This window comes from Oncorhynchus clarkii, chromosome 4 (assembly GCF_045791955.1).
Source record: "Oncorhynchus clarkii lewisi isolate Uvic-CL-2024 chromosome 4, UVic_Ocla_1.0, whole genome shotgun sequence".
Lineage (NCBI taxonomy): Eukaryota > Metazoa > Chordata > Actinopteri > Salmoniformes > Salmonidae > Oncorhynchus > Oncorhynchus clarkii.
Window position 1 is genome coordinate 6,055,239 of NC_092150.1, and position 27,342 is coordinate 6,082,580.

Genomic DNA, 27,342 nt, shown 5'->3' on the forward strand with positions numbered 1-27,342 from the left:
CAATATGTATGTTATAGAACAACAACAATATGTATGTTATAGAACAATAACAACAACAATATGTATGTTATAGAACAATAACAATAACAATATGTATGTTATAGAACAACAACAATAACAATATGTATGTTATAGAACAACAACAATATGTATGTTATAGAACAATAACAATAACAATATGTATGTTATAGAACAATAACAATATGTATGTTATAGAACAGTAACAATAACAATATGTATGTTATAGAACAACAACAATATGTATGTTATAGAACAACAACAATATGTATGTTATATAACAACAACAATAACAATATGTATGTTATAGAACAATAACAATAACAATATGTATGTTATAGAACAACAACAATATGTATGTTATAGAACAATAACAACAACAATATGTATGTTATAGAACAATAACAATAACAATATGTATGTTATAGAACAACAACAATAACAATATGTATGTTATAGAACAACAACAATATGTATGTTATAGAACAATAACAATAACAATATGTATGTTATAGAACAACAACAATATGTATGTTATAGAACAACAACAATAACAATATGTATGTTATAGAACAATAACAATAACAATATGTATGTTATAGAACAATAACAATATGTATGTTATAGAACAACAACAATAACAATATGTATGTTATAGAACAACAACAATATGTATGTTATAGAACAATAACAATAACAATATGTATGTTATAGAACAACAACAATATGTATGTTATAGAACAATAACAATAACAATATGTATGTTATAGAACAATAACAATAACAATATGTATGTTATAGAACAACAACAATAACAATATGTATGTTATAGAACAATAACAGTAAGTATGTTATAGAACAACAACAATATGTATGTTATAGAACAATAACAATAACAATATGTATGTTATAGAACAATAACAATAACAATATGTATGTTATAGAACAATAACAGTAAGTATGTTATAGAACAATAACAGTAAGTATGTTATAGAACAATAACAATATGTATGTTATAGAACAACAACAATATGTATGTTATAGAACAATAACAATATGTATGTTATAGAACAACAACAATATGTATGTTATAGAACAATAACAATATGTATGTTATAGAACAACAACAATATGTATGTTATAGAACAATAACAATAACAATATGTATGTTATAGAACAATAACAATAACAATATGTATGTTATAGAACAATAACAGTAAGTATGTTATAGAACAATAACAATATGTATGTTATAGAACAACAACAATATGTATGTTATAGAACAATAACAATAACAATATGTATGTTATAGAACAACAACAATATGTATGTTATAGAACAACAACAATATGTATGTTATAGAACAATAACAACAACAATATGTATGTTATAGAACAACAACAATATGTATGTTATAGAACAATAACAACAACAATATGTATGTTATAGAACAATAACAATAACAATATGTATGTTATAGAACAACAACAATAACAATATGTATGTTATAGAACAACAACAATATGTATGTTATAGAACAATAACAATAACAATATGTATGTTATATAACAACAACAATAACAATATGTATGTTATAGAACAATAACAATAACAATATGTATGTTATAGAACAATAACAATATGTATGTTATAGAACAACAACAATAACAATATGTATGTTATAGAACAACAACAATATGTATGTTATAGAATAATAACAATAACAATATGTATGTTATAGAACAATAACAATAACAATATGTATGTTATAGAACAATAACAATATGTATGTTATAGAACAATAACAGTAAGTATGTTATAGAACAATAACAGTAAGTATGTTATAGAACAATAACAATAACAATATGTATGTTATAGAACAATAACAACAACAATATGTATGTTATAGAACAATAACAATAACAATATGTATGTTATAGAACAATAACAATAACAATATGTATGTTATAGAACAATAACAATATGTATGTTATAGAACAATAACAGTAAGTATGTTATAGAACAATAACAACAACAATATGTATGTTATAGAACAATAACAACAACAATATGTATGTTATAGAACAATAACAATAACAATATGTATGTTATAGAACAATAACAATATGTATGTTATAGAACAATAACAATATGTATGTTATAGAACAATAACAATATGTATGTTATAGAACAATAACAATATGTATGTTATAGAACAATAACAGTAAGTATGTTATAGAACAATAACAATAACAATATGTATGTTATAGAACAACAACAATATGTATGTTATAGAACAATAACAATAACAATATGTATGTTATAGAACAATAACAATATGTATGTTATAGAACAATAACAATATGTATGTTATAGAACAACAACAATAACAATATGTATGTTATAGAACAACAACAATATGTATGTTATAGAACAATAACAACAACAATATGTATGTTATAGAACAATAACAATAACAATATGTATGTTATAGAACAATAACAATATGTATGTTATAGAACAATAACAGTAAGTATGTTATAGAACAATAACAATATGTATGTTATAGAACAATAACAATATTCTGTATTTATTGAACATTTCTATTCAGCGGTGTAGTTTTACATACTGAGACAGAAACCTTCATTTGGCCTTGTTAACTAGTTTCAGTGAAGCCAGATAACCGTGTCAACCACCTGTGGCGTGTGTGTGTGTGTGTGTGTGTGTGTGTGTGTGTGTGTGTGTGTGTGTGTGTGTGTGTGTGTGTGTGTGTCCAGCCTTGTACAGCTAGTAAAGCCAGATAACTGTGTCAGTGAACTGCAGAGGTTAGTCAGTCTGTTCTGCAACTCCTTCTGACTTAGCCTGTCACTAACACATGACTCTGTAATTACACACACACACACACACACACTACCCTAAGATCACTGCTCTTTATGCCTCTCAGTGCTTTAATTATACAGAAACATTTAATTAGTCACTGTTTCTCTTCCCCGAGGACGCTGGGTTGGGTCCAAATAGTATTTATTTTGTTTTGAAATATTTTATCTGTGCTTTATTTGATGTCGTCTGGAGTAACACAACCAGTGGAGTAGCCCCGTTGCAGATCCTGCCCCTCCGGCCCTAACAAGCTCAATCACACGCTCAAGGTGTTTGAAAGAAAACAAATACTAATTGCTCCCAGGTCAGGTTGGTGCCTGTAAACTACTATATACAACTGTTGTCCTTCTGTCCTTCTGCTCTCTGTGCAAACTCTGCTCTGTGCAATCTCTGCTCTGTACTATCTCTGCTTTCTGTACTATCTCTGCTCTCTGTATTATCTCTGCTCTCTGTATTATCTCTGCTCTCTGTATTATCTCTGCTCTCTGTATTATCTCTGCTCTCTGTATTATCTCTGCTCTGTCCAATCTCTGCTCTGTGCTATCTCTGCACACTGTACTAATTGTCAAAGACTCCAGCCACCCCAGTCATAGACTGTTCTTTCTGCTACTGTACGGCAAGCGGTACAGGAGCGCCAAGTCTAGGTCCAAGAGGCTTCTAAACAGCTCCTTCCCCCCCAAGCCATAAGACTCCTGCACATCTAGTCAAATGGCTATCCTGACTATTTGCATTGCCTCCCCCCTCCCCTCTCCACACCACTGCCACTCTCTGTTGTCATCTATGCATAGTCACTTTAATACATGTACTTACTACCTCAACTAACCGGTGCCCCCGCACATTAACTTTATCGGCACCCCCCATGTGTATATTGTTACTTTCTACTGCTGCTCTTTAATTACTTGTTACTTTTATCTCTTATTCTTTTCCGTATTTTTTGAAACTGCACTGTCGGTTAGCGGCTCGTAAGTAAACATTTCACTGTAAGGTCTACCTACACCTGTTGTATTCAGCATTTCACTGTAAGGTCTACTACACCTGTTGTATTCAGCATTTCACTGTAAGGTCTACTACACCTGTTGTATTCAGCATTTCACTGTAATGTCTACTACACCTGTTGTATTCAGCATTTCACTGTAAGGTCTACTACACCTGTTGTATTCAGCATTTCACTGTAAGGTTTACTACACCTGTTGTATTCAGCATTTCACTGTAAGGTCTACTACACCTGTTGTATTCAGCATTTCACTGTAAGGTCTACTACACCTGTTGTATTCAGCATTTCACTGTAATGTCTACTACACCTGTTGTATTCAGCATTTCACTGTAAGGTCTACTACACCTGTTGTATTCAGCATTTCACTGTAAGGTTTACTACACATGTTGTATTCAGCATTTCACTGTAAGGTCTACTACACCTGTTGTATTCAGCATTTCACTGTAAGGTCTACCTACACCTGTTGTATTCAGCATTTCACTGTAAGGTCTACTACACCTGTTGTATTCAGCATTTCACTGTAAGGTCTACTACACCTGTTGTATTCAGCATTTCACTGTAAGGTCTACTACACCTGTTGTATTCAGCATTTCACTGTGAGGTCTACTACACCTGTTGTATTCAGCATTTCACTGTGAGGTCTACTACACCTGTTGTATTCAGCATTTCACTGTAAGGTCTACAACACCTGTTGTATTCAGCATTTCACTGTAAGGTCTACTACACCTGTTGTATTCAGCATTTCACTGTAAGGTCTACTACACCTGTTGTATTCAGCATTTCACTGTAAGGTCTACTACACCTGTTGTATTCAGCATTTCACTGTGAGGTCTACTACACCTGTTGTATTCAGCATTTCACTGTAAGGTCTACTACACCTGTTGTATTCAGCATTTCACTGTAAGGTCTACTACACCTGTTGTATTCAGCATTTCACTGTAAGGTCTACTACACCTGTTGTATTCAGCATTTCACTGTAAGGTCTACTACACCTGTTGTAATTCAGCATTTCACTGTAAGGTCTACTACACCTGTTGTATTCAGCATTTCACTGTGAGGTCTACTACACCTGTTGTATTCAGCATTTCACTGTAAGGTCTACTACACCTGTTGTATTCAGCATTTCACTGTAAGGTCTACTACACCTGTTGTATTTAGCATTTCACTGTAAGGTCTACTACACCTGTTGTATTCAGCATTTCACTGTGAGGTCTACTACACCTGTTGTATTTAGCATTTCACTGTAAGGTCTACTACACCTGTTGTATTCAGCATTTCACTGTAAGGTCTACTACACCTGTTGTATTCAGCATTTCACTGTAAGGTCTACTACACCTGTTGTATTCAGCATTTCACTGTAAGGTCTACTACACCTGTTGTATTCAGCATTTCACTGTGAGGTCTACTACACCTGTTGTATTTAGCATTTCACTGTAAGGTCTACTACACCTGTTGTATTCAGCATTTCACTGTGATGTCTACTACACCTGTTGTATTCATCATTACACTGTAAGGTCTACTACACCTGTTGTATTCAGCATTTCACTGTGAGGTCTACCTACACCTGTTGTATTCAGCATTTCACTGTTAGGTCTACTACACCTGTTGTATTCAGCATTTCACTGTAAGGTCTACTACACCTGTTGTATTTAGCATTTCACTGTAAGGTCTACTACACCTGTTGTATTCAGCATTTCACTGTAAGGTCTACTACACCTGTTGTATTCAGCATTTCACTGTGAGGTCTACTACACCTGTTGTATTCAGCATTTCACAGTACGGTCTACTACACCTGTTGTATTCAGCATTTCACTGTGAGGTCTACTACACCTGTTGTATTCAGCATTTCACTGTAAGGTCTACTACACCTGTTGTATTCAGCATTTCACTGTAAGGTCTACTACACCTGTTGTATTCAGCATTTCACTGTGAGGTCTACTACACCTGTTGTATTCAGCATTTCACTGTGAGGTCTACTACACCTGTTGTATTCAGCATTTCACTGTGAGGTCTACTACACCTGTTGTATTCAGCATTTCACTGTGAGGTCTACTACACCTGTTGTATTCAGCATTTCACTGTAAGGTCTACTACACCTGTTGTATTCAGCATTTCACTGTAAGGTCTACTACACCTGTTGTATTCAGCATTTCACTGTGAGGTCTACTACACCTGTTGTATTCAGCATTTCACTGTAAGGTCTACTACACCTGTTGTATTCAGCATTTCACTGTAAGGTCTACTACACCTGTTGTATTCAGCATTTCACTGTAAGGTCTACTACACCTGTTGTATTCAGCATTTCACTGTGAGGTCTACTACACCTGTTGTATTCAGCATTTCACTGTAAGGTCTACTACACCTGTTGTATTCAGCATTTCACTGTGAGGTCTACTACACCTGTTGTATTCAGCATTTCACTGTGAGGTCTACTACACCTGTTGTATTCAGCATTTCACTGTAAGGTCTACTACACCTGTTGTATTCAGCATTTCACTGTGAGGTCTACTACACCTGTTGTATTCAGCATTTCACTGTGAGGTCTACTACACCTGTTGTATTCAGCATTTCACTGTGAGGTCTACTACACCTGTTGTATTCAACACATTTGAATAATAACATTTGATTTGATTTGATCTCTGCCCTCTGTACGATCTCTACTCTGTACGATCTCTACTCTGTACGATCTCTACTCTGTACGATCTCTACTCTCTACAATCTCTACTCTGTAAAATCTCTACTCTGTACAATCTGTACAATTCTCTACAATCTCTACTCTCTACAATCTCTACTCTGTAAAATCTCTACTCTCTACAATCTCTACTCTGTAAAATCTCTACACTGTACGATCTCTACTCTGTTCAATCTCTACTCTGTACGATCTCTACTCTATCCTCTCCCTACTCTGTACGATCTCTACTCTATCCTATCCCTACTCTGTACGATCTCTACTCTATCCTATCCCTACTCTGTACGATCTCTACTCTATCCTATCCCTACTCTGTACGATCTCTACTCTATCCTATCCCTACTCTGTACGATCTCTACTCTATCCTATCCCTACTCTGTACGATCTCTACTCTATCCTATCCCTACTCTGTACGATCTCTACTCTATCCTATCCCTACTCTGTACGATCTCTACTCTATCCTATCCCTACTCTGTACGATCTCTACTCTATCCTATCCCTACTCTGTACGATCTCTACTCTATTCTATCCCTACTCTGTACGATCTCTACTCTATCCTATCCCTACTCTGTACGATCTCTACTCTATCCTATCCCTACTCTGTACGATCTCTACTCTATCCTATCCCTACTCTGTACGATCTCTACTCTATCCTATCCCTACTCTGTACGATCTCTACTCTATCCTATCCCTACTCTGTACGATCTCTACTCTATCCTATCCCTACTCTGTACGATCTCTACTCTATTCTATCCCTACTCTGTACGATCTCTACTCTATTCTATCCCTACTCTGTACGATCTCTACTCTATTCTATCCCTACTCTGTACGATCTCTACTCTATCCTATCCCTACTCTGTACGATCTCTACTCTATCCTATCCCTACTCTGTACGATCTCTACTCTATCCTATCCCTACTCTGTACGATCTCTACTCTATTCTATCCCTACTCTGTACGATCTCTACTCTATCCTATCCCTACTCTGTACGATCTCTACTCTATCCTATCTCTGCTCTGTACGATCTCTACTCTGTACTATCTCTGCTCTGTACGATCTCTACTCTGTACTATCTCTGCTCTCTGTTGTGTCATGTCCCATATCATTAAACTAGTTATACCAATGTCATGTCCCATATCATTAAACTAGTTATACCAATGTCATGTCCCATATCATTAAACTAGTTATACCAATGTATTGATGTATCGATGTTTAATTAGGTGTGGTGGTGGTGGTGGTGGTGGTGAAAAACACAAGGCTTAGAGTTGTCTTTAAATTGGATCAGTTTTTGGTGTGCTGATTCAGGTCCTTCCTTAGTGTTGTCTTTAAATTGGATCAGTTTTTGGTGGGCTGATTCAGGTCCTTCCTTAGTGTTGTCTTTAAATTGGATCAGATTTTGGTGGGCTGATTCAGGTCCTTCCTTAGTGTTGTCTTTAAATTGGATCAGATTTTGGTGGGCTGATTCAGGTCCTTCCTTAGTGTTGTCTTTAAATTGGATCAGTTTTTGGTGGGCTGATTCAGGTCCTTCCTTAGTGTTGTCTTTAAATTGGATCAGATTTTGGTGTGCTGATTCAGGTCCTTCCTTAGTGTTGTCTTTAAATTGGATCAGATTTTGGTGGGCTGATTCAGGTCCTTCCTTAGTGTTGTCTTTAAATTGGATCAGTTTTTGGTGGGCTGATTCAGGTCCTTCCTTAGTGTTGTCTTTAAATTGGATCAGATTTTGGTGTGCTGATTCAGGTCCTTCCTTAGTGTTGTCTTTAAATTGGATCAGATTTTGGTGGGCTGATTCAGGTCCTTCCTTAGTGTTGTCTTTAAATTGGATCAGTTTTTGGTGGGCTGATTCAGGTCCTTCCTTAGTGTTGTCTTTAAATTGGATCAGATTTTGGTGTGCTGATTCTGGTCCTTCCTTAGTGTTGTCTTTAAATTGGATCAGATTTTGGTGGGCTGATTCAGGTCCTTCCTTAGAGTTGTCTTTAAATTGGATCAGATTTTGGTGTGCTGATTCAGGTCCTTCCTTAGTGTTGTCTTTAAATTGGATCAGATTTTGGTGGGCTGATTCAGGTCCTTCCTTAGTGTTGTCTTTAAATTGGATCAGATTTTGGTGTGCTGATTCAGGTCCTTCCTTAGTGTTGTCTTTAAATTGGATCAGATTTTGGTGTGCTGATTCAGGTCCTTCCTTAGTGTTGTCTTTAAATTGGATCAGTTTTTGGTGGCTGATTCAGGTCCTTCCTTAGTGTTGTCTTTAAATTGGATCAGATTTTGGTGTGCTGATTCAGGTCCTTCCTTAGTGTTGTCTTTAAATTGGATCAGTTTTTGGTGTGCTGATTCAGGTCCTTCCTTAGTGTTGTCTTTAAATTGGATCAGTTTTTGGTGTGCTGATTCAGGTCCTTCCTTAGTGTTGTCTTTAAATTGGATCAGATTTTGGTGGGCTGATTCAGGTCCTTCCTTAGTGTTGTCTTTAAATTGGATCAGTTTTTGGTGGGCTGATTCAGGTCCTTCCTTAGTGTTGTCTTTAAATTGGATCAGATTTTGGTGTGCTGATTCTGGTCCTTCCTTAGTGTTGTCTTTAAATTGGATCAGATTTTGGTGGGCTGATTCAGGTCCTTCCTTAGAGTTGTCTTTAAATTGGATCAGATTTTGGTGTGCTGATTCAGGTACTTCCTTAGTGTTGTCTTTAAATTGGATCAGATTTTGGTGGGCTGATTCAGGTCCTTCCTTAGTGTTGTCTTTAAATTGGATCAGATTTTGGTGGGCTGATTCAGGTCCTTCCTTAGTGTTGTCTTTAAATTGGATCAGATTTTGGTGTGCTGATTCAGGTCCTTCCTTAGTGTTGTCTTTAAATTGGATCAGATTTTGGTGTGCTGATTCAGGTCCTTCCTTAGTGTTGTCTTTAAATTGGATCAGTTTTTGGTGGCTGATTCAGGTCCTTCCTTAGTGTTGTCTTTAAATTGGATCAGATTTTGGTGTGCTGATTCAGGTCCTTCCTTAGTGTTGTCTTTAAATTGGATCAGATTTTGGTGTGCTGATTCAGGTCCTTCCTTAGTGTTGTCTTTAAATTGGATCAGATTTTGGTGTGCTGATTCAGGTCCTTCCTTAGTGTTGTCTTTAAATTGGATCAGATTTTGGTGGGCTGATTCAGGTCCTTCCTTAGTGTTGTCTTTAAATTGGATCAGATTTTGGTGTGCTGATTCAGGTCCTTCCTTAGTGTTGTCTTTAAATTGGATCAGTTTTTGGTGGGCTGATTCAGGTCCTTCCTTAGTGTTGTCTTTAAATTGGATCAGTTTTTGGTGTGCTGATTCAGGTCCTTCCTTAGTGTTGTCTTTAAATTGGATCAGATTTTGGTGGCTGATTCAGGTCCTTCCTTAGTGTTGTCTTTAAATTGGATCAGATTTTGGTGGCTGATTCAGGTCCTTCCTTAGTGTTGTCTTTAAATTGGATCAGTTTTTGGTGGGCTGATTCAGGTCCTTCCTTAGTGTTGTCTTTAAATTGGATCAGATTTTGGTGTGCTGATTCAGGTCCTTCCTTAGAGTTGTCTTTAAATTGGATCAGTTTTTGGTGGGCTGATTCAGGTCCTTCCTTAGTGTTGTCTTTAAATTGGATCAGATTTTGGTGGCTGATTCAGGTCCTTCCTTAGTGTTGTCTTTAAATTGGATCAGATTTTGGTGGCTGATTCAGGTCCTTCCTTAGTGTTGTCTTTAAATTGGATCAGTTTTTGGTGGGCTGATTCAGGTCCTTCCTTAGTGTTGTCTTTAAATTGGATCAGATTTTGGTGTGCTGATTCAGGTCCTTCCTTAGTGTTGTCTTTAAATTGGATCAGTTTTTGGTGGCTGATTCAGGTCCTTCCTTAGTGTTGTCTTTAAATTGGATCAGTTTTTGGTGGCTGATTCAGGTCCTTCCTTAGTGTTGTCTTTAAATTGGATCAGTTTTTGGTGGGCTGATTCAGGTCCTTCCTTAGTGTTGTCTTTAAATTGGATCAGATTTTGGTGGGCTGATTCAGGTCCTTCCTTAGTGTTGTCTTTAAATTGGATCAGTTTTTGGTGGGCTGATTCAGGTCCTTCCTTAGTGTTGTCTTTAAATTGGATCAGATTTTGGTGGGCTGATTCAGGTCCTTCCTTAGTGTTGTCTTTAAATTGGATCAGATTTTGGTGGGCTGATTCAGGTCCTTCCTTAGTGTTGTCTTTAAATTGGATCAGATTTTGGTGTGCTGATTCAGGTACTTCCTTAGTGTTGTCTTTAAATTGGATCAGTTTTTGGTGGGCTGATTCAGGTCCTTCCTTAGTGTTGTCTTTAAATTGGATCAGATTTTGGTGGGCTGATTCAGGTCCTTCCTTAGTGTTGTCTTTAAATTGGATCAGATTTTGGTGGGCTGATTCAGGTCCTTCCTTAGAGTTGTCTTTAAATTGGATCAGATTTTGGTGGGCTGATTCAGGTCCTTCCTTAGTGTTGTCTTTAAATTGGATCAGATTTTGGTGGGCTGATTCAGGTCCTTCCTTAGAGTTGTCTTTAAATTGGATCAGATTTTGGTGGGCTGATTCAGGTCCTTCCTTAGTGTTGATTCATGACATTTTCTGATTTCCCCTCTCTCTTTTTGTTTTGTAGAACACAGCGGTTCTTCAACAATGAAGTACCAGACCTTCAACCCAGGGTTCAGCTCTAAGTCCTACGTCTACACAGCCTCCAGACCTGTCATGGTGAGTGGTAGTCCTGCCTCCACACCTGTCATGGTGAGTGGTAGTCCTGCCTCCACACCTGTCATGGTGAGTGGTAGTCCTGCCTCCACACCTGTCATGGTGAGTGGTAGTCCTGCCTCCACACCTGTCATGGTGAGTGGTAGTCCTGCATCTACACAGCCTCCAGACCTGTCATGGTGAGTGGTAGTCCTGCATCTACACAGCCTCCAGACCTGTCATGGTGAGTGGTAGTCCTGCATCTACACAGCCTCCACACCTGTCATGGTGAGTGGTAGTCCTGCCTCCACACCTGTCATGGTGAGTGGTAGTCCTGCCTCCACACCTGTCATGGTGAGTGGTAGTCCTGCCTCCACACCTGTCATGGTGAGTGGTAGTCCTGCCTCCACACCTGTCATGGTGAGTGGTAGTCCTGCCTCCACACCTGTCATGGTGAGTGGTAGTCCTGCCTCCACACCTGTCATGGTGAGTGGTAGTCCTGCCTCCACACCTGTCATGGTGAGTGGTAGTCCTGCCTCCACACCTGTCATGGTGAGTGGTAGTCTTGCCTCCAGACCTGTCATGGTGAGTGGTAGTCTTGCCTCCACACCTGTCATGGTGAGTGGTAGTCCTGCCTCCACACCTGTCATGGTGAGTGGTAGTCCTGCATCTACACAGCCTCCAGACCTGTCATGGTGAGTGGTAGTCCTGCATCTACACAGCCTCCAGACCTGTCATGGTGAGTGGTAGTCCTGCATCTACACAGCCTCCACACCTGTCATGGTGAGTGGTAGTCCTGCCTCCACACCTGTCATGGTGAGTGGTAGTCCTGCCTCCACACCTGTCATGGTGAGTGGTAGTCCTGCCTCCACACCTGTCATGGTGAGTTGTAGTCCTGCCTCCACACCTGTCATGGTGAGTGGTAGTCCTGCCTCCACACCTGTCATGGTGAGTGGTAGTCCTGCCTCCACACCTGTCATGGTGAGTGGTAGTCCTGCATCTACACAGCCTCCAGACCTGTCATGGTGAGTGGTAGTCCTGCATCTACACAGCCTCCAGACCTGTCATGGTGAGTGGTAGTCCTGCATCTACACAGCCTCCACACCTGTCATGGTGAGTGGTAGTCCTGCCTCCACACCTGTCATGGTGAGTGGTAGTCCTGCCTCCAGACCTGTCACGGTGAGTTCTACTCCGTTTTAGGGACCAGGTATTATAAATATATTATAAATGTGTTATAAACAATGTCGGCCAACATGCAGTATTTTCTTAGGAAAATACTGTCTCCATTACACATCCGATGGTTTCTGAGTTCCTCTTGATATGTTCAGCAGATGGTCAAAAGAGCCCTGCAGACTTACGTGTTGTTGCCAGTAAAGAGATATTATAGACGGTGTCTGTCTACGTGAAAATATGCAGCTTAAACGCTGTGTTCGCTCTCTGCAGCTTCCTGTGAATACAGTCAGCTATCAACACAGTGGGATGGTTTCACAGTGCAGTGTTGACAGAGCCATCGAGCTAGGTCTTCTCTGGGCTCTGTAAGTGTGGTATTTCACAGCGGCTCTCCACCCTTCAGATTCCTCCACATCTCACAGTCAGAATGTTCCCACCTCACGTTAGCGTAGCAGATATCATTAGACTATGACACCATTACACAATGTCATTGCTGAATGAACTTGCCATGGATGAAATTAATTAAATTAATGAATGTAACATTTTACTAGATGTATATTGTGTTTTGTATTCAGCAAATATACATTACACACCATCAGAGGCTGCCAAGGGGAGGACGGCTCATAATAATGTCTGTAACGGAGCAAATGGAACGGCATCAAACACCTGGAAACCATGGAAACCATGTGTTTGATGTATTTAAAACCATTCCACTGATTCCGCTCCAGCCATTACCACGAGCCCGTCCTCCCTAAGTAAGGTCCCACTACCCTCCTGTGGTACATACAGTAGAATAGATACAGTAAATAAATGATTCACATGTACACGGTAATGGTAACGACAGAAAGAACTCCATTATAGTGGCCTTGTTGACCCCATAAAACAATTATAATTCTAAACTCAACAATTTCCCCGTGACTTTTACAATTAGCTTTGCACAATGAAGGTACACAGAATTTTTACTTGTGTCAACACTAGTCCATAGACACGAGCCACTCCCTTTTTATGACAGTGACTCACAGCATTTACACTATCTACTAAAGGTATATCTGGAAAGGTCAGAGTTTGTTGTCCCCGCTAATAGTGGCGGAGTCATAGAGGCGGAGTCATAGAGGCGGAGTCATAGAGGCGGAGTCATAGAGGCGGAGTCATAGAAGCGGGGTCATAGTGATTAGCATTAGCAGTAGACGTATAACGATAGAACCACAATCATTTCTCATTCTCAACATAAAGGATAGAAATATGCCTCTGGCCTTCGAAAAACCAAATAGTTTTTTTTCTGATAACAGTCAGATAACATGCTGTATGTGGTTTCTGAAAAATAATTAGCTCATTCTAAGAATCCATCGAGTCTGAGTTAGGGAGGGTTTCCTCCCAAGGTCGAGAGAGAAGGCCCTGTTGTTCACTCCAACCGCTAACAAGATAATGTCAACAACACTGATGTAATGGTGAAGTTCGCCATCTGGAAGCTTAGCCAAATATGGTCGACCAGTTTACTCAGATATGTCCTAGAGTTTTCTCCGGGGCTCCTGGCATGTCTCCACCTGTCTTTGTCAGGTAAACATGTCATCCTGATCGCTCGTCATTATTGATCACCTCCCCAGGCCTTCATTATTGATCACCTCCCCAAGCCTTCATTATTGATCACCCACCAGGCTTTCATTATTGATCACCTCCCCCGGTCTTCATTATTGATCACCTCCCCAAGCCTTCATTATTGATCACCCACCAGGCTTTCATTATTGATCACCTCCCCCGGTCTTCATTATTGATCACCTCCCCAAGCCTTCATTATTGATCACCCACCAGGCTTTCATTATTGATCACCTCCCCCGGTCTTCATTATTGATCACCTCCCCCGGTCTTCATTATTGATCACCTCCCCCGGTCTTCATTATTGATCACCCACCAGGTCTTCATTATTGATCACCCACCAGGCCTTCATTATTGATCACCTCCCCAGGTCTTCATTATTGATCACCCACCAGGTCTTCATTATTGATCACCTCCCCAGGCCTTCATTATTGATCACCTCCCCAGGTCTTCATTATTGATCACCTCCCCAGGCCTTCATTATTGATCACCTCCCCAGGCCTTCATTTTTGATCACCTCCCCAGGCCTTCATTTTTGATCACCTCCCCAGGCCTTCATTTTTGATCACCTCCCCAGGCCTTCATTTTTGATCACCTCCCCCGGTCTTCATTATTGATCACCTCCCCAGGCCTTCATTATTGATCACCTCCCCAGGCCTTCATTATTGATCACCTCCCCAGGTCTTCATTATTGATCACCTCCCCAAGGCTTCATTATTGATCACCTCCCCCGGTCTTCATTATTGATCACCTCCCCAGGTCTTCATTATTGATCACCTCCCCCGGTCTTCATTATTGATCACCTCCCAGGCCTTCATTATTGATCACCTCCCCCAGTCTTCATTATTGATCACCTCCCCAGGCCTTCATTATTGATCACCTCCCCCGGTCTTCATTATTGATCACCTCCCCAAGCCTTCATTATTGATCACCCACCAGGCTTTCATTATTGATCACCTCCCCCGGTCTTCATTATTGATCACCTCCCCCGGTCTTCATTATTGATCACCTCCCCCGGTCTTCATTATTGATCACCTCCCCAGGCCTTCATTATTGATCACCTCCCCCGGTCTTCATTATTGATCACCCACCAGGTCTTCATTATTGATCACCCACCAGGCCTTCATTATTGATCACCTCCCCAGGTCTTCATTATTGATCACCCACCAGGTCTTCATTATTGATCACCTCCCCAGGCCTTCATTATTGATCACCTCCCCAGGTCTTCATTATTGATCACCTCCCCAGGCTTTCATTATTGATCACCTCCCCAGGCCTTCATTATTGATCACCTCCCCAGGTCTTCATTATTGATCACCTCCCCAGGCCTTCATTATTGATCACCTCCCCAGGCCTTCATTTTTGATCACCTCCCCAGGCCTTCATTATTGATCACCTCCCCAGGCCTTCATTTTTGATCACCTCCCCAGGCCTTCATTATTGATCACCTCCCCAGGTCTTCATTATTGATCACCTCCCCAGGCCTTCATTATTGATCACCTCCCCAGGCCTTCATTATTGATCACCTCCCCAGGCCTTCATTATTGATCACCTCCCCAGGCCTTCATTATTGATCACCTCCCCAGGGCTTCATTATTGATCACCTCCCCAGGGCTTCATTATTGATCACCTCCCCAGGTCTTCATTATTGATCACCCACCAGGCTTTCATTATTGATCACCTCCCCCGGTCTTCATTATTGATCACCTCCCCCGGTCTTCATTATTGATCACCTCCCCAGGCCTTCATTATTGATCACCCTCCAGGGCTTCATTATTGATCACCTCCCCAAGGCTTCATTATTGATCACCTCCCCAAGGCTTCATTATTGATCACCTCCCCAGGCCTTCATTATTGATCACCTCCCCAGGCCTTCATTATTGATCACCTCCCCAGGCCTTCATTATTGATCACCTCCCAGGTCTTCATTATTGATCACCTCCCCAGGCCTTCATTATTGATCACCCACCAGGCTTTCAATATTGATCACCTCCCCAGGCCTTCATTATTAATCACCCTCCAGGCCTTCATTATTGATCACCTCCCCCGGGGGGGGGTTACAGTCTGTGTCTTGGTGGCTGGTTAGAAGCAATAAAGACAAATTTCCATGGAAATTAATGCAAATGTACAATACAATATTTTTTCAACTTCTCCTCTACTTCCTCTTCTGTCCCAGGCACCCAGGATGTCTCACTACTCTGGTGGTTTTTCCTCCCGCTCGGCGATGGACCTGAGTGGTGGTCAGAGGCTCAGCATGGGGGGTGGAGGAGGAGGAGGAGGAGGGTACCAGTACCACGATAACATGAGCCTGAGCGGGGGCTACCATGGGGGAGGGGGCTACCAGGTACCACGTTAATGAGTTACTGTATTCTTCGACTACCATACAGATCCTTTTGGGCATCTGAAGCAAGGCAATGTTATTTTTTCTGTGTGGGGGGGGCATATGTTAATCATGTATGTGTACCAGTGTGCTGATTAACTCTGTTCTACCAGGCTGGCGGAGGGGCCATGAGGCAACAGATGTCCACCGTGAACCGGGCGATGAGCCGTGCTCCCGGCCCAGACCTAGAGACCATGTCCCTGCGTTCCGTTAGGCTCCAGAACATGCCCGCTCAGGTATCTGACTTTAGATACACTGCATGATGTGTTCTGTGTGTATTGTGTCAATGTCAACGTAAGGTTTTTCTTTCAAGTGTTGTATATCTGTATTGATGTGGTGTTGATGTTGATGTTCTGTCTGTATTGATGTTGTCTGTCTGTATTGATGTGGTATTGATGTTGTCTGTCTGTATTGATGTGGTATTGATGTTGATGTCCTCTGTCTGTATTGATGTTTATGTTGTCTGTCTGTATTGATGTTTATGTTGTCTGTCTGTATCGATGTTGATGTTCTGTCTGTATTGATGTTGATGTTCTGTCTGTATTGATGTGGTGTTGATGTTGTCTGTCTGTATTGATGTGGTATTGATGTTGATGTCCTCTGTCTGTATTGATGTTTATGTTGTCTGTCTGTATCGATGTTGATGTTCTGTCTGTATTGATGTTCTGTCTGTATTGATGTTGTCTGTCTGTATTGATGTGGTATTGATGTTGATGTTCTGTCTGTATTGATGTGGTGTTGATGTTGTCTGTCTGTATTGATGTGGTATTGATGTTGATGTCCTCTGTCTGTATTGATGTTTATGTTGTCTGTCTGTATCGATGTTGATGTTCTGTCTGTATTGATGTTGATGTTCTGTCTGTATTGATGTGGTATTGGAGTTGATGTCCTCTGTCTGTATTGATGGTGATGTTCTGTCTGTGTTGATGTCTGTCTGCATTGATGTGGTATTGATGTTGATGTCCTGTCTGTATTGATGGTGATGTTCTGTCTGTATTGATGTTGATGTTCTGTCTGTATTGATGGTGATGTTCTGTCTGTATTGATGTTGATGTCCTGTCTGTATTGATGTTTATGTTGTCTGTCTGTATCGATGTTGATGTTCTGTCTGTCTGTATCGATGTTGATGTTCTGTCTGTATTGATGAGGTAGTTTTCTGATTCTGACTTGTTCTGAATCTTGTTTCAGCCGTCCCCAGTGGCAGCCTGGGTAGATGCGGATGGCAGCGATGGGGTCAGCCTCGTCTCGGACCACGATGCCACATTCAACCGCCAGCAGTCTGTCTACAGCACCGTCAATGGAGGAGCCTACAGCTCTGGGACCCAGATGAGACAGGCAGGAGGAGGAGGGTCCATGGCCTACCAAGCCCCCATGAGGATGGTTGGTGGAGCCCTATCGAAATTTTCAAACGAGATTAACACATTGCAATTCTTATATGTTCTATGGAATGTGAAAATGAGTTATGTATTTCAAATACATTTAGGAACAAATAATGCCAAACTAGCTTTTCAGGTGTTTGTAAAAGCAAATATGTAAATTTCATTTGCGTTACAATATAATAATTATTATATTTACAGCACGTTTTTTTAATTTTTTTATGAACATTTACATTTCTGCTAGGGGGGAGAGGAGATGATGTCGGTCCAGCAGCAGCATTCCTTTAAAGGGCCAGCGTTTCGCACCATCAGCAGGATCAACAACAGGAACAACAGGATGTCCATGGGCTCCATGTCTGGGGCTTCCACCCTCCCCCCTGGGGGAAGTAGCTACGGCGGTGGGGGGGGGAACTTCGTCATGTCTGGGGCTTCCACCCTCCCCCCTGGGGGAAGTAGCTACGGCAGTGGAGGAGGATTCATGATGGGCCAGGTGAGGATTTGCGATGTGATAGGTTTATAGCCCATTCGCATGGACATTTTTGTTATGTGTGATCAGAAAGCAAAACGGAATACACAAAATTAATACAACAACTCTGAGAAGTGAGTGGACACACATTGATTTTTTACATTTATTTAACGAGGCAAGACAGTTAAGAACAAATTCTTATTTTACAATGACGGCCTACACCGGCCAAATCTTAACCCGGACGACGCTGGGCCAATTGTGCGCCGCCCTATGTGACTCCCAATCACGGCCGGTTGTCATACAGCCTGGAATCGAACCAGGGTCTGTAGTGACGCCCGTACCACTGAGATGCAGTGCCTTAGACCGCTGCGCCACTCGGGAGGGTTCACATATTCACATAGCCCCATGATGGACCAGGGCTAAACTGAGCGGATTCTCAGCATCTAGTCCTATATTGCTATTTTACCTGCCTTGATTCTAAAAAATAAAATGTTTTATGTCATTGGTAGTTTTAATTTTTTTCTTATATTATATATATTTTTTCCTAAGTAGAGCTTTGGTATAATGAAAAGCGCTAAACAATTGAAAATGTATTATTGTAATTGAATATAATGTTATTGTTATTAGATGTCGTCTGGGTCTCAGGGGAATCTGATGATGCAGCAACAGAGGCAGACCACTCTGCCCAGGACCATGTCTATCAAGAGCATGCACAGTGTTGGGAAGGGCATGGACATCTACGACGGAGCGATGGACATGACAGGCAGCATGGGCAACCTCAGCAGGTAAGGAGTGGTTAAATATCGCGAGTGAGTGGTTAAACACTCCCTATTCCCGGGATAAATAGCTGTGAGGAAACCGGTAAATTATAATAATTAATGATTTGTATGAACAGCATGGCGTGAAATGGAACTGTTAAATGATATGAGATGTCTAAATCTGGCTCCCCTACAGCCTCTAATTATATGAGATGTCTAAATCTGTCTGCCCTACGACCTCTAATTATATGAGATGTCTAAATCTGGCTCCCCTACAGCCTCTAATTATATGAGATGTCTAAATCTGTCTGCCCTACGACCTCTAATTATATGAGATGTCTAAATCCGCCTGCCCTACGACCTCTAGTTATATGAGATGTCTAAATCTGGCTCCCCTACAGCCTCTAATTATATGAGATGTCTAAATCTGTCTGCCCTACGACCTGTAATTATATGAGATGTCTAAATCTGGCTGCCCTACGACCTCTAATTATATGAGATGTCTAAATCTGGCTCCCCTACAGCCTCTAATTATATGAGATGTCTAAATCTGGCTTCCCTACGGCCTCTAATGATATGAGATGTCTAAATCTGGCTTCCCTACGGCCTCTAATGATATGAGATGTCTAAATCTGGCTGCCCTACGGCCTCTGATGATGAACCATCAACGCTCGGGGTGGGGACAGACGGCCCATCTCGGGGTGGGGACAGACGGCCCATCTCGGGGTGGAGGACAGGCGGCCCATCTCGGGGTGGGGACAGGCGGCCCATCTCGGGGTGGGGACAGGCGGCCCATCTCGGGGTGGGGACAGGCGGCCCATCTCGGGGTGGGGACAGGCGGCCCATCTCGGGGTGGAGGACAGGCGGCCCATCTCGGGGTGGAGGACAGGCGGCCCATCTCGGGGTGGAGGACAGGCGGCCCATCTCGGGGTGGGGACAGGCGGCCCATCTCGGGGTGGGGACAGGCGGCCCATCTCGGGGTGGGGACAGGCGGCCCATCTCGGGGTGGGGACAGGCGGCCCATCTCGGGGTGGGGACAGGCGGCCCATCTCGGGGTGGGGACAGACAGCCAATCTCAGGGTGGAGGACAGACAGCCACTCTCAGGGTGTAGACCTTTCATCTCATCATGGTAACTTTTTTTCTTGTGACAGGTAGGCCTGAATTTTCTATAATAGCAATAAGGCACCTCGGGGGTTGTGGTATATGGCCAATATACCACGGCTAAGAGCGCGATGCGTCGTGCTTAAAAACAGCTCTTAGCCGTGGTATGTTAGCCAATATACCACACCCCCGAGGTGCCTTATTGCTTAAATATAATACTGTACCAATATATGCCACTTAGCAGACAATATAATGCAAACACAGAGACCTACAGTGCAGTGAGTGCATACAACCTCAGCACTCAAATACGGGGTGGCAGGGTAGTGGTTAGAGTGTAGAGGTGGCAGGGTAGCCTAGTGGTTAGAGTGTAGAGGTGGCAGGGTAGCCTAGTGGTTAGAGTGTAGAGGTGGCAGGGTAGCCTAGTGGTTAGAGTGTTGGACTAGTAACCGGAAGGTTGCAAGTTCAAACCCCTGAGCTGACAAGGCACAAATCTGTCGTTCTGCCCCTGAACAGGCAGTTAACCCACTGTTCCTAGGCTGTCATTGAAAACAAGAATTTGTTCTTTAACTGACTTAACCTTAAATAAAGGTTAAAAATAAAACATACAAAAAATACTCTAGTCAGGGTATTAAGTGTAGATATAATAAAGGGGCCGTGAGTTTGTCCCCTGCGTGAATAGTGCCATGTTCTCGGAGCAGGACAATCTGTTGTGACACGGTGTGTGTAGCAGTGCACGGAAACACATAACCTCTAAGCGCATGTTTTGTAAACACTACCTACCGTGATCTACCGTGATTGTTATTTTGGTATTATGCCTGAATAGGAGAGTCGTTAGTTTCTCAAGTTAACTCCCAATCTCACCCAAACGGGCTAAACTCCCCAACTAACTCACCACTAATACACATCTGATACCTCTTAAATGTAGCGGTTAGGTCAGCGAGGTTTAAAGTCTCAGATGATATAGTGTGGTCAACACTTCCTCTCCAATCCCGGGTGTAATAATACTGAATAAGTTGAAATATAGTGTGAACATTCTTACCACACATTCCTTTAAGAAACTGGTCAATCAAAATACACAAGCCTCAGGGAAAGCAGATTTTGTTAGAATGTGTGCATTAAAATGTGTGCATTAAAATGTGTGCGTTAGTGTATGTGAAGTAGAATGTGTGCGTTAGAATGTGTGCATTAAAATGTGTGCGTTAGTGTGTGTGAAGTAGAATGTGTGAAGTAGAATGTGTGCGTTAGAATGTGTGCGTTAGAATGTTTGCGTTAGTGTGTGCGTTAGAATGTGTGCGTTAGAATGTGTGCGTTAGAATGTTTGCGTTAGAATGTGTGAATTAAAATATCTGCATTAGAATGTGTGCGTAGAATGTGTGAATTAAAATATCTGCATTAGAATGTGTGCGTAGAATGTGTGAATTAAAATATCTGCATTAGAATGTGTGCATTAGAATGTTTGCGTTAGAATGTGTGAATTAAAATATCTGCATTAGAATGTGTGCATTAGAATGTGTGCGTTTAGAATATGTGACATTTGGGTTGGTATTTGTCTTGAAGCAGGGTCGAACATTATATTGACTATAGAAAACCACAGAGTGAACCTGCTCCGTCCATCCAAAAGAGCAGGTAGAGACTGTCGTAAAGATACAGACACTATAGTTACGTATTGGACTACTACTACTGTATTTGTTGTGGACATTTCGTTACGGCAGTATGTTAAAACATGCTCCGGTAATTTGAAAGTATTTTTTTAAACCTCCCGGTTTTGGGGCTGGTTGTGTCATACAAGCCTAATCTATGAGCATAATTACTGTCTTACCTCAATTAGCCACGGAATCCCTTGTTTGAAAGAGTCTGTTTTCTGGAAGTTGTGCCGCGCCATTTCCCTACATGTACCTCCACGTGGCTCAGTCCCCTAGCAATTTGAGTTCTAGCCAATGAGCTTCTGCCCCTAGCATTTGAGGGACAGCTAGCAAGAGGCCTGCCCAGCGTTATCCAATGAGACTGCAGGGCGGGCCCAAACAGCTCAGTGGACACAGCAGAGAGAGAGAACAATGACATGGTGCACATAGGGGACAGTGAAACCTCTTTGGACTTAAAGTGATGCTATCTTTTCACAGTGGCGGTACCGCAGTATCGCTGTTTTAGAGCTAATAATTCTATATATTCATAATTCTCTCAGTTTACAAGGTTTCGTTCTACCCCTCCAGATGACACTTTACGGGACACTCGCTGTCTGTGTCGACAAATAGTGCACATGTGCAGTGTTGCCCTGGGTTATGCTAACGCTGACGTCGGGGTACAGGCTACCATTCGTTGTGTTTCTGTCAGTGCGGTTCCTATGTCAGGGGTCCAGGACGGATGGTACAGCTGGTATTTCCTGGTTCCCAGAAGTGCTGGGACTTTGCATCCATTTTAGACCTGCGTGCACTAAGCAAGCACTTCAAGGTCTACAAATTCAGGAAGTTCCTGAGGTTCCATTTTGAGACTGTAGCCGATGAGTTTCTGGTCCTCCCTTTTTGGGCTTTCCCTGTACCCTCGCACTTTCACCAAAGTCGTGGAGCCTATGTAGTTTCTGGGGCTCAGGGTATTGGACAACCTGATAGTGGAGTCCAGGGAGCAGGTGGTAATTACCTGGAGCTTTTGGCACAGTACACAGTGCTCAGGCATTTTCTCCTGTTGTTGGCAGGCCAGCATGTGCTGGTGAGCACTGACAGCGGGACAGTGGTGGTGAGGACCGACAGTGGTGGTGAGGACCGACAGTGGTGGTGGGGACCGACAGTGGTGGTGGGGACCGACAGTGGTGGTGAGGACCGACAGTGGTGGTGAGGACCGACAGTGGTGGTGAGGACCGACAGTGGTGGGGAGGACCGACAGTGGTGGGGAGGACCGACAGTGGTGGGGAGGACCGACAGTGGTGGGGAGGACCGACAGTGGTGGGGAGGACCGACAGTGGTGGTGAGGACCGACAGTGGTGGTGAGGACCGACAGTGGTGGTGAGGACCGACAGTGGTGGTGAGGACCGACAGTGGTGGTGAGGACCGACAGTGGTGGTGAGGACCGACAGTGGTGGTGAGGACTGACAGTGGTGGTGAGGACTGACAGTGGTGGTGAGGACTGACAGCGGGACAGTGTTGGTGAGGACTGACAGTGTTGGTGAGGACTGACAGCGGGACAGTGGTGGTGAGGACTGACAGTGAGACAGTGGTGGTGAGGACTGACAGGGGTGGTGAGGACTGACAGTGGGACAGTGTTGGTGAGGACTGACAGCGGGACAGTGTTGGTGAGGACTGACAGTGGTGGTGAGGACTGACAGCGGGACAGTGTTGGTGAGGACTGACAGTGTTGGTGAGGACTGACAGTGTTGGTGAGGACTGACAGTGTTGGTGAGGGCTGACAGCGGGACAGTGTTGGTGAGGACTGACAGTCTTGGTGAGGACTGACAGCCGGACAGTGTTGGTGAGGGCTGATAGCGGGACAGTGTTGGTGAGGGCTGATAGCGGGACAGTGTTGGTGAGGACTGACAGCGGGACAGTGTTGGTGAGGACTGACAGTGTTGGTGAGGACTGACAGCGGGACAGTGGTGGTGAGGACTGACAGGGGTGGTGAGGACTGACAGTGGGACAGTGTTGGTGAGGACTGACAGCGGGACAGTGTTGGTGAGGGCTGACAGCGGGACAGTGTTGGTGAGGGCTGACAGCGGGACAGTGTTGGTGAGGACTGACAGCGGGACAGTGTTGGTGAGGGCTGACAGTGTTGGTGAGGACTGACAGCGGGACAGTGTTGGTGAGGGCTGACAGCGGGACAGTGTTGGTGAGGACTGACAGCGGGACAGTGTTGGTGAGGACTGACAGCGGGACAGTGTTGGTGAGGGCTGACAGCGGGACAGTGTTGGTGAGGGCTGACAGCGGGACAGTGTTGGTGAGGACTAACAGTGTTGGTGAGGACTGACAGCGGGACAGTGGTGGTGAGGACTGACAGTGAAACAGTGGTGGTGAGGACTGACAGGGGTGGTGAGGACTGACAGTGGGACAGTGTTGGTGAGGACTGACAGTGGGACAGTGTTGGTGAGGACTGACAGCAGGACAGTGTTGGTGAGGACTGACAGCGGGACAGTGTTGGTGAGGACTGACAGTGAAACAGTGGTGGTGAGGACTGACAGGGGGGGTGAGGACTGACAGCGGGACAGTGTTGGTGAGGACTGACAGCAGGACAGTGTTGGTGAGGACTGACAGCGGGACAGTGTTGGTGAGGGCTGACAGCGGGACAGTGTTGGTGAGGGCTGACAGCGGGACAGTGTTGGTGAGGACTGACAGCGGGACAGTGTTGGTGAGGGCTGACAGCGGGACAGTGTTGGTGAGGGCTGACAGTGGGACAGTGTTGGTGAGGACTGACAGTGTTGGTGAGGGCTGACAGCGGGACAGTGTTGGTGAGGGCTGACAGCGGGACAGTGTTGGCAGGGCCATCATAGATCTTTGAGAGAGAAAAGGCTCATTGTCGGCTGTTTTTCTGATAAGGGACCTGACTGTTCCGTTGGAAATGGATGCTCTCACGCACCCACCCGTGACCTCAGACCCTCCTTTACATGTTTCCCCTGTGGACCTGTTTCATCCCACGCTGGAGAGGGTGCGGCTGGAGGGCTTGTTATAGATTCTTGTGGCTCCCTGTTGTCCCAAGCGACCTTGGTTATTCGAGGACCCGTGACAACTCCCATTGAACCTGTTGTCCTAGGTGCGTGGGCAGGTCTGGCATCCATTGAGTGTGTATATTGTGCGGTGCAGGGGTGTGTGTGTGACCAAAGTTTTTGTCTGTTTTGCTATTCTGGCTCGTGATAGAGCACTTTCAAAGCAGCGTCTTTGTGATGATTACAAATGTCTCTTTGCCAAGAGCTGTAGATTCTGAGCTGGCTGCTACATGGCCCCCGTAGTGGCAGGACTGGTTTGGGTGTGGCACCAGAGGACTTTCATCAGGTTTCACATTTCACACACAAACAGCCGGTGCCTAGCTGTTAGCACAGCAGATGGAAAAACCACAGAGTGTTACCTTTAGCTTAGTTTACCATTCACACAGGCACAGGGTTATACCATCGGAGTGAAACGTGGACTGGCAATTTATTATCTCATTTTGCCTAATCGTGCACCAGGGGTTTGGGGTCAACTCCATTTAAATTCCAGCTAATTTGAGAATAAGTCAAATTCCAATTCCAATTCCAAATGTTCCTCATTGAAAAGCATTGACGATGAATTGGAATTTCAGTGTAATTCTTGAATTGACTGGAATTGAAATGGAACTGACCACAACCCACCTAGAGGGGCAGTTTCCCGGAGACAAGACTAAAAAGCTATTTCAATGGTGATGCTCAATTGCTTTTCATTCCAGGACTAGGCTTAGCTTTATCTGTTATCGAAATGAAAACTAGACAGTCAGGAAGCATAGAAAATTCCAAAAAGCAATGGATAGAGGAAATTTTTTTTGCTAATGTTTTACTGCGGGGAAACAGTCTATCTGAAACAGAACCGAATGCGGCCCTCAGTGAAGAACCAAATGTGGCCCTCAGTGAAGAACCAAATGTGGCCCTCAGTGAAGAACCAAATGTAGCCCTCAGTGAATAACCAATCATCGGCCCTCAGTGAAGAACCAAATGTGGCCCTCAGTGAAGAACCAAATGTGGCCCTCAGTGAAGAACCAAATGTGGCCCTCAGTGAAGAACCAAATGGGTCCCTCAGTGAAGAACCAAATGCGGCCTGCTGGGAAAAAGGACTTTGACACCGCTGCTATAGAGTGTTATCACCGTGAAATCCCCCATCATTCATAATCTATTATTTGTCTCAGTCTCTCTAACCTGTCCAGGGGCTGGCTTACTGTTAAGCACTTTGTGTCAACTGGGCTTTACAAATACAGGTACATTTGATTGGTTGGTTGATTGATTGATCTTTCTGATTGTACAGGATCAATAACCTGGACATGGCTACGGCGGTGAGGTACCTGGCAGAGGGGGATGCTGAGCTGCAGGTTCTGGGAGCAGCGTTTATCCAACATGAGTGTTACAGCGACACTGAGGCCAAGAAAGAGGTACTAAAGGGAGTTCCTCTTCATTCTGCATTCTCTGTTTCTCTGGTACTTCCTTATGATATTTACAATGTCAAATATGCGTCCCATTCGATGTGCTTATGTTCATTAACATAATATAAGGAACAATAGAAGTGAAGTTGCTAGTTGCATAAGAACTATTGTGTATCAACATATTGACTGAGGTGCTCCAGGTATATCAACACATTGACTGACGTGCTCCAGGTATATCAACACATTGACTGACGTGCTCCAGGTATATCAACACATTGACTGAGGTGCTCCAGGTATACAACACATTGACTGAGGTGCTCCAGGTATATCAACACATTGACTGAGGTGCTCCAGGTATATCAACACATTGACTGAGGTGCTCCAGGTATATCAACACATTGACTGAGGTGCTCCAGGTGTATATCAACACATTGACTGAGGTGCTCCAGGTATATCAACACATTGACTGACGTGCTCCAGGTATATCAACACATTGACTGACGTGCTCCAGGTATACAACACATTGACTGAGGGGCTCCAGGTATATCAACACATTGACTGAGGTGCTCCAGGTATATCAACACATTGACTGAGGTGCTCCAGGTATATCAACACATTGACTGACGTGCTCCAGGTATATCAACACATTGACTGACGTGCTCCAGGTATACAACACATTGACTGAGGTGCTCCAGGTATATCAACACATTGACTGAGGTGCTCCAGGTATATCAACACATTGACTGAGGTGCTCCAGGTATATCAACACATTGACTGAGGTGCTCCAGGTATATCAACACATTGACTGAGGTGCTCCAGGTATATCAACAAATTGACTGAGGTGCTCCAGGTATATCAACACATTGACTGAGGTGCTCCAGGTATATCAACACATTGACTGAGGTGCTCCAGGTATATCAACACATTGACTGAGGTGCTCCAGGTATATCAACACATTGACTGAGGTGCTCCAGGTATATCAACACATTGACTGAGGTGCTCCAGGTATATCAACACATTGACTGAGGTGCTCCAGGTATATCAACACATTGACTGAGGTGCTCCAGGTATACAACACATTGACTAAGGTGCTCCAGGTATATCAACACATTGACTGAGGTGCTCCAGGTATATCAACACATTGACTGAGGTGCTCCAGGTATATCAACACATTGACTGAGGTGCTCCA

At 43.1% G+C, this 27,342-nt stretch overlaps 1 protein-coding gene across 2 annotated transcripts in view; it reads left to right on the plus strand.

Annotated features, from left to right (window-relative positions):
* LOC139406338 (plakophilin-3-like) overlaps positions 1–27,342 on the plus strand; it is a 67,446-nt gene that overhangs the window by 18,760 nt on the left and 21,344 nt on the right. The window contains exons 1-8 of one of the 2 annotated variants that reach the window (XM_071148842.1): positions 3,081–3,199; positions 11,178–11,269; positions 16,185–16,352; positions 16,502–16,624; positions 17,577–17,768; positions 18,009–18,254; positions 18,858–19,015; positions 26,039–26,162. In XM_071148842.1, coding sequence (XP_071004943.1) covers positions 11,198–11,269; positions 16,185–16,352; positions 16,502–16,624; positions 17,577–17,768; positions 18,009–18,254; positions 18,858–19,015; positions 26,039–26,162 — 1,083 coding nt within the window. In that variant the 5' untranslated portion in view covers positions 3,081–3,199; positions 11,178–11,197. Of the gene's footprint in view, positions 1–3,080; positions 3,200–11,177; positions 11,270–16,184; positions 16,353–16,501; positions 16,625–17,576; positions 17,769–18,008; positions 18,255–18,857; positions 19,016–26,038; positions 26,163–27,342 lie in introns of those variants that run through there. The other variant, XM_071148841.1, reaches the window with a different exon arrangement.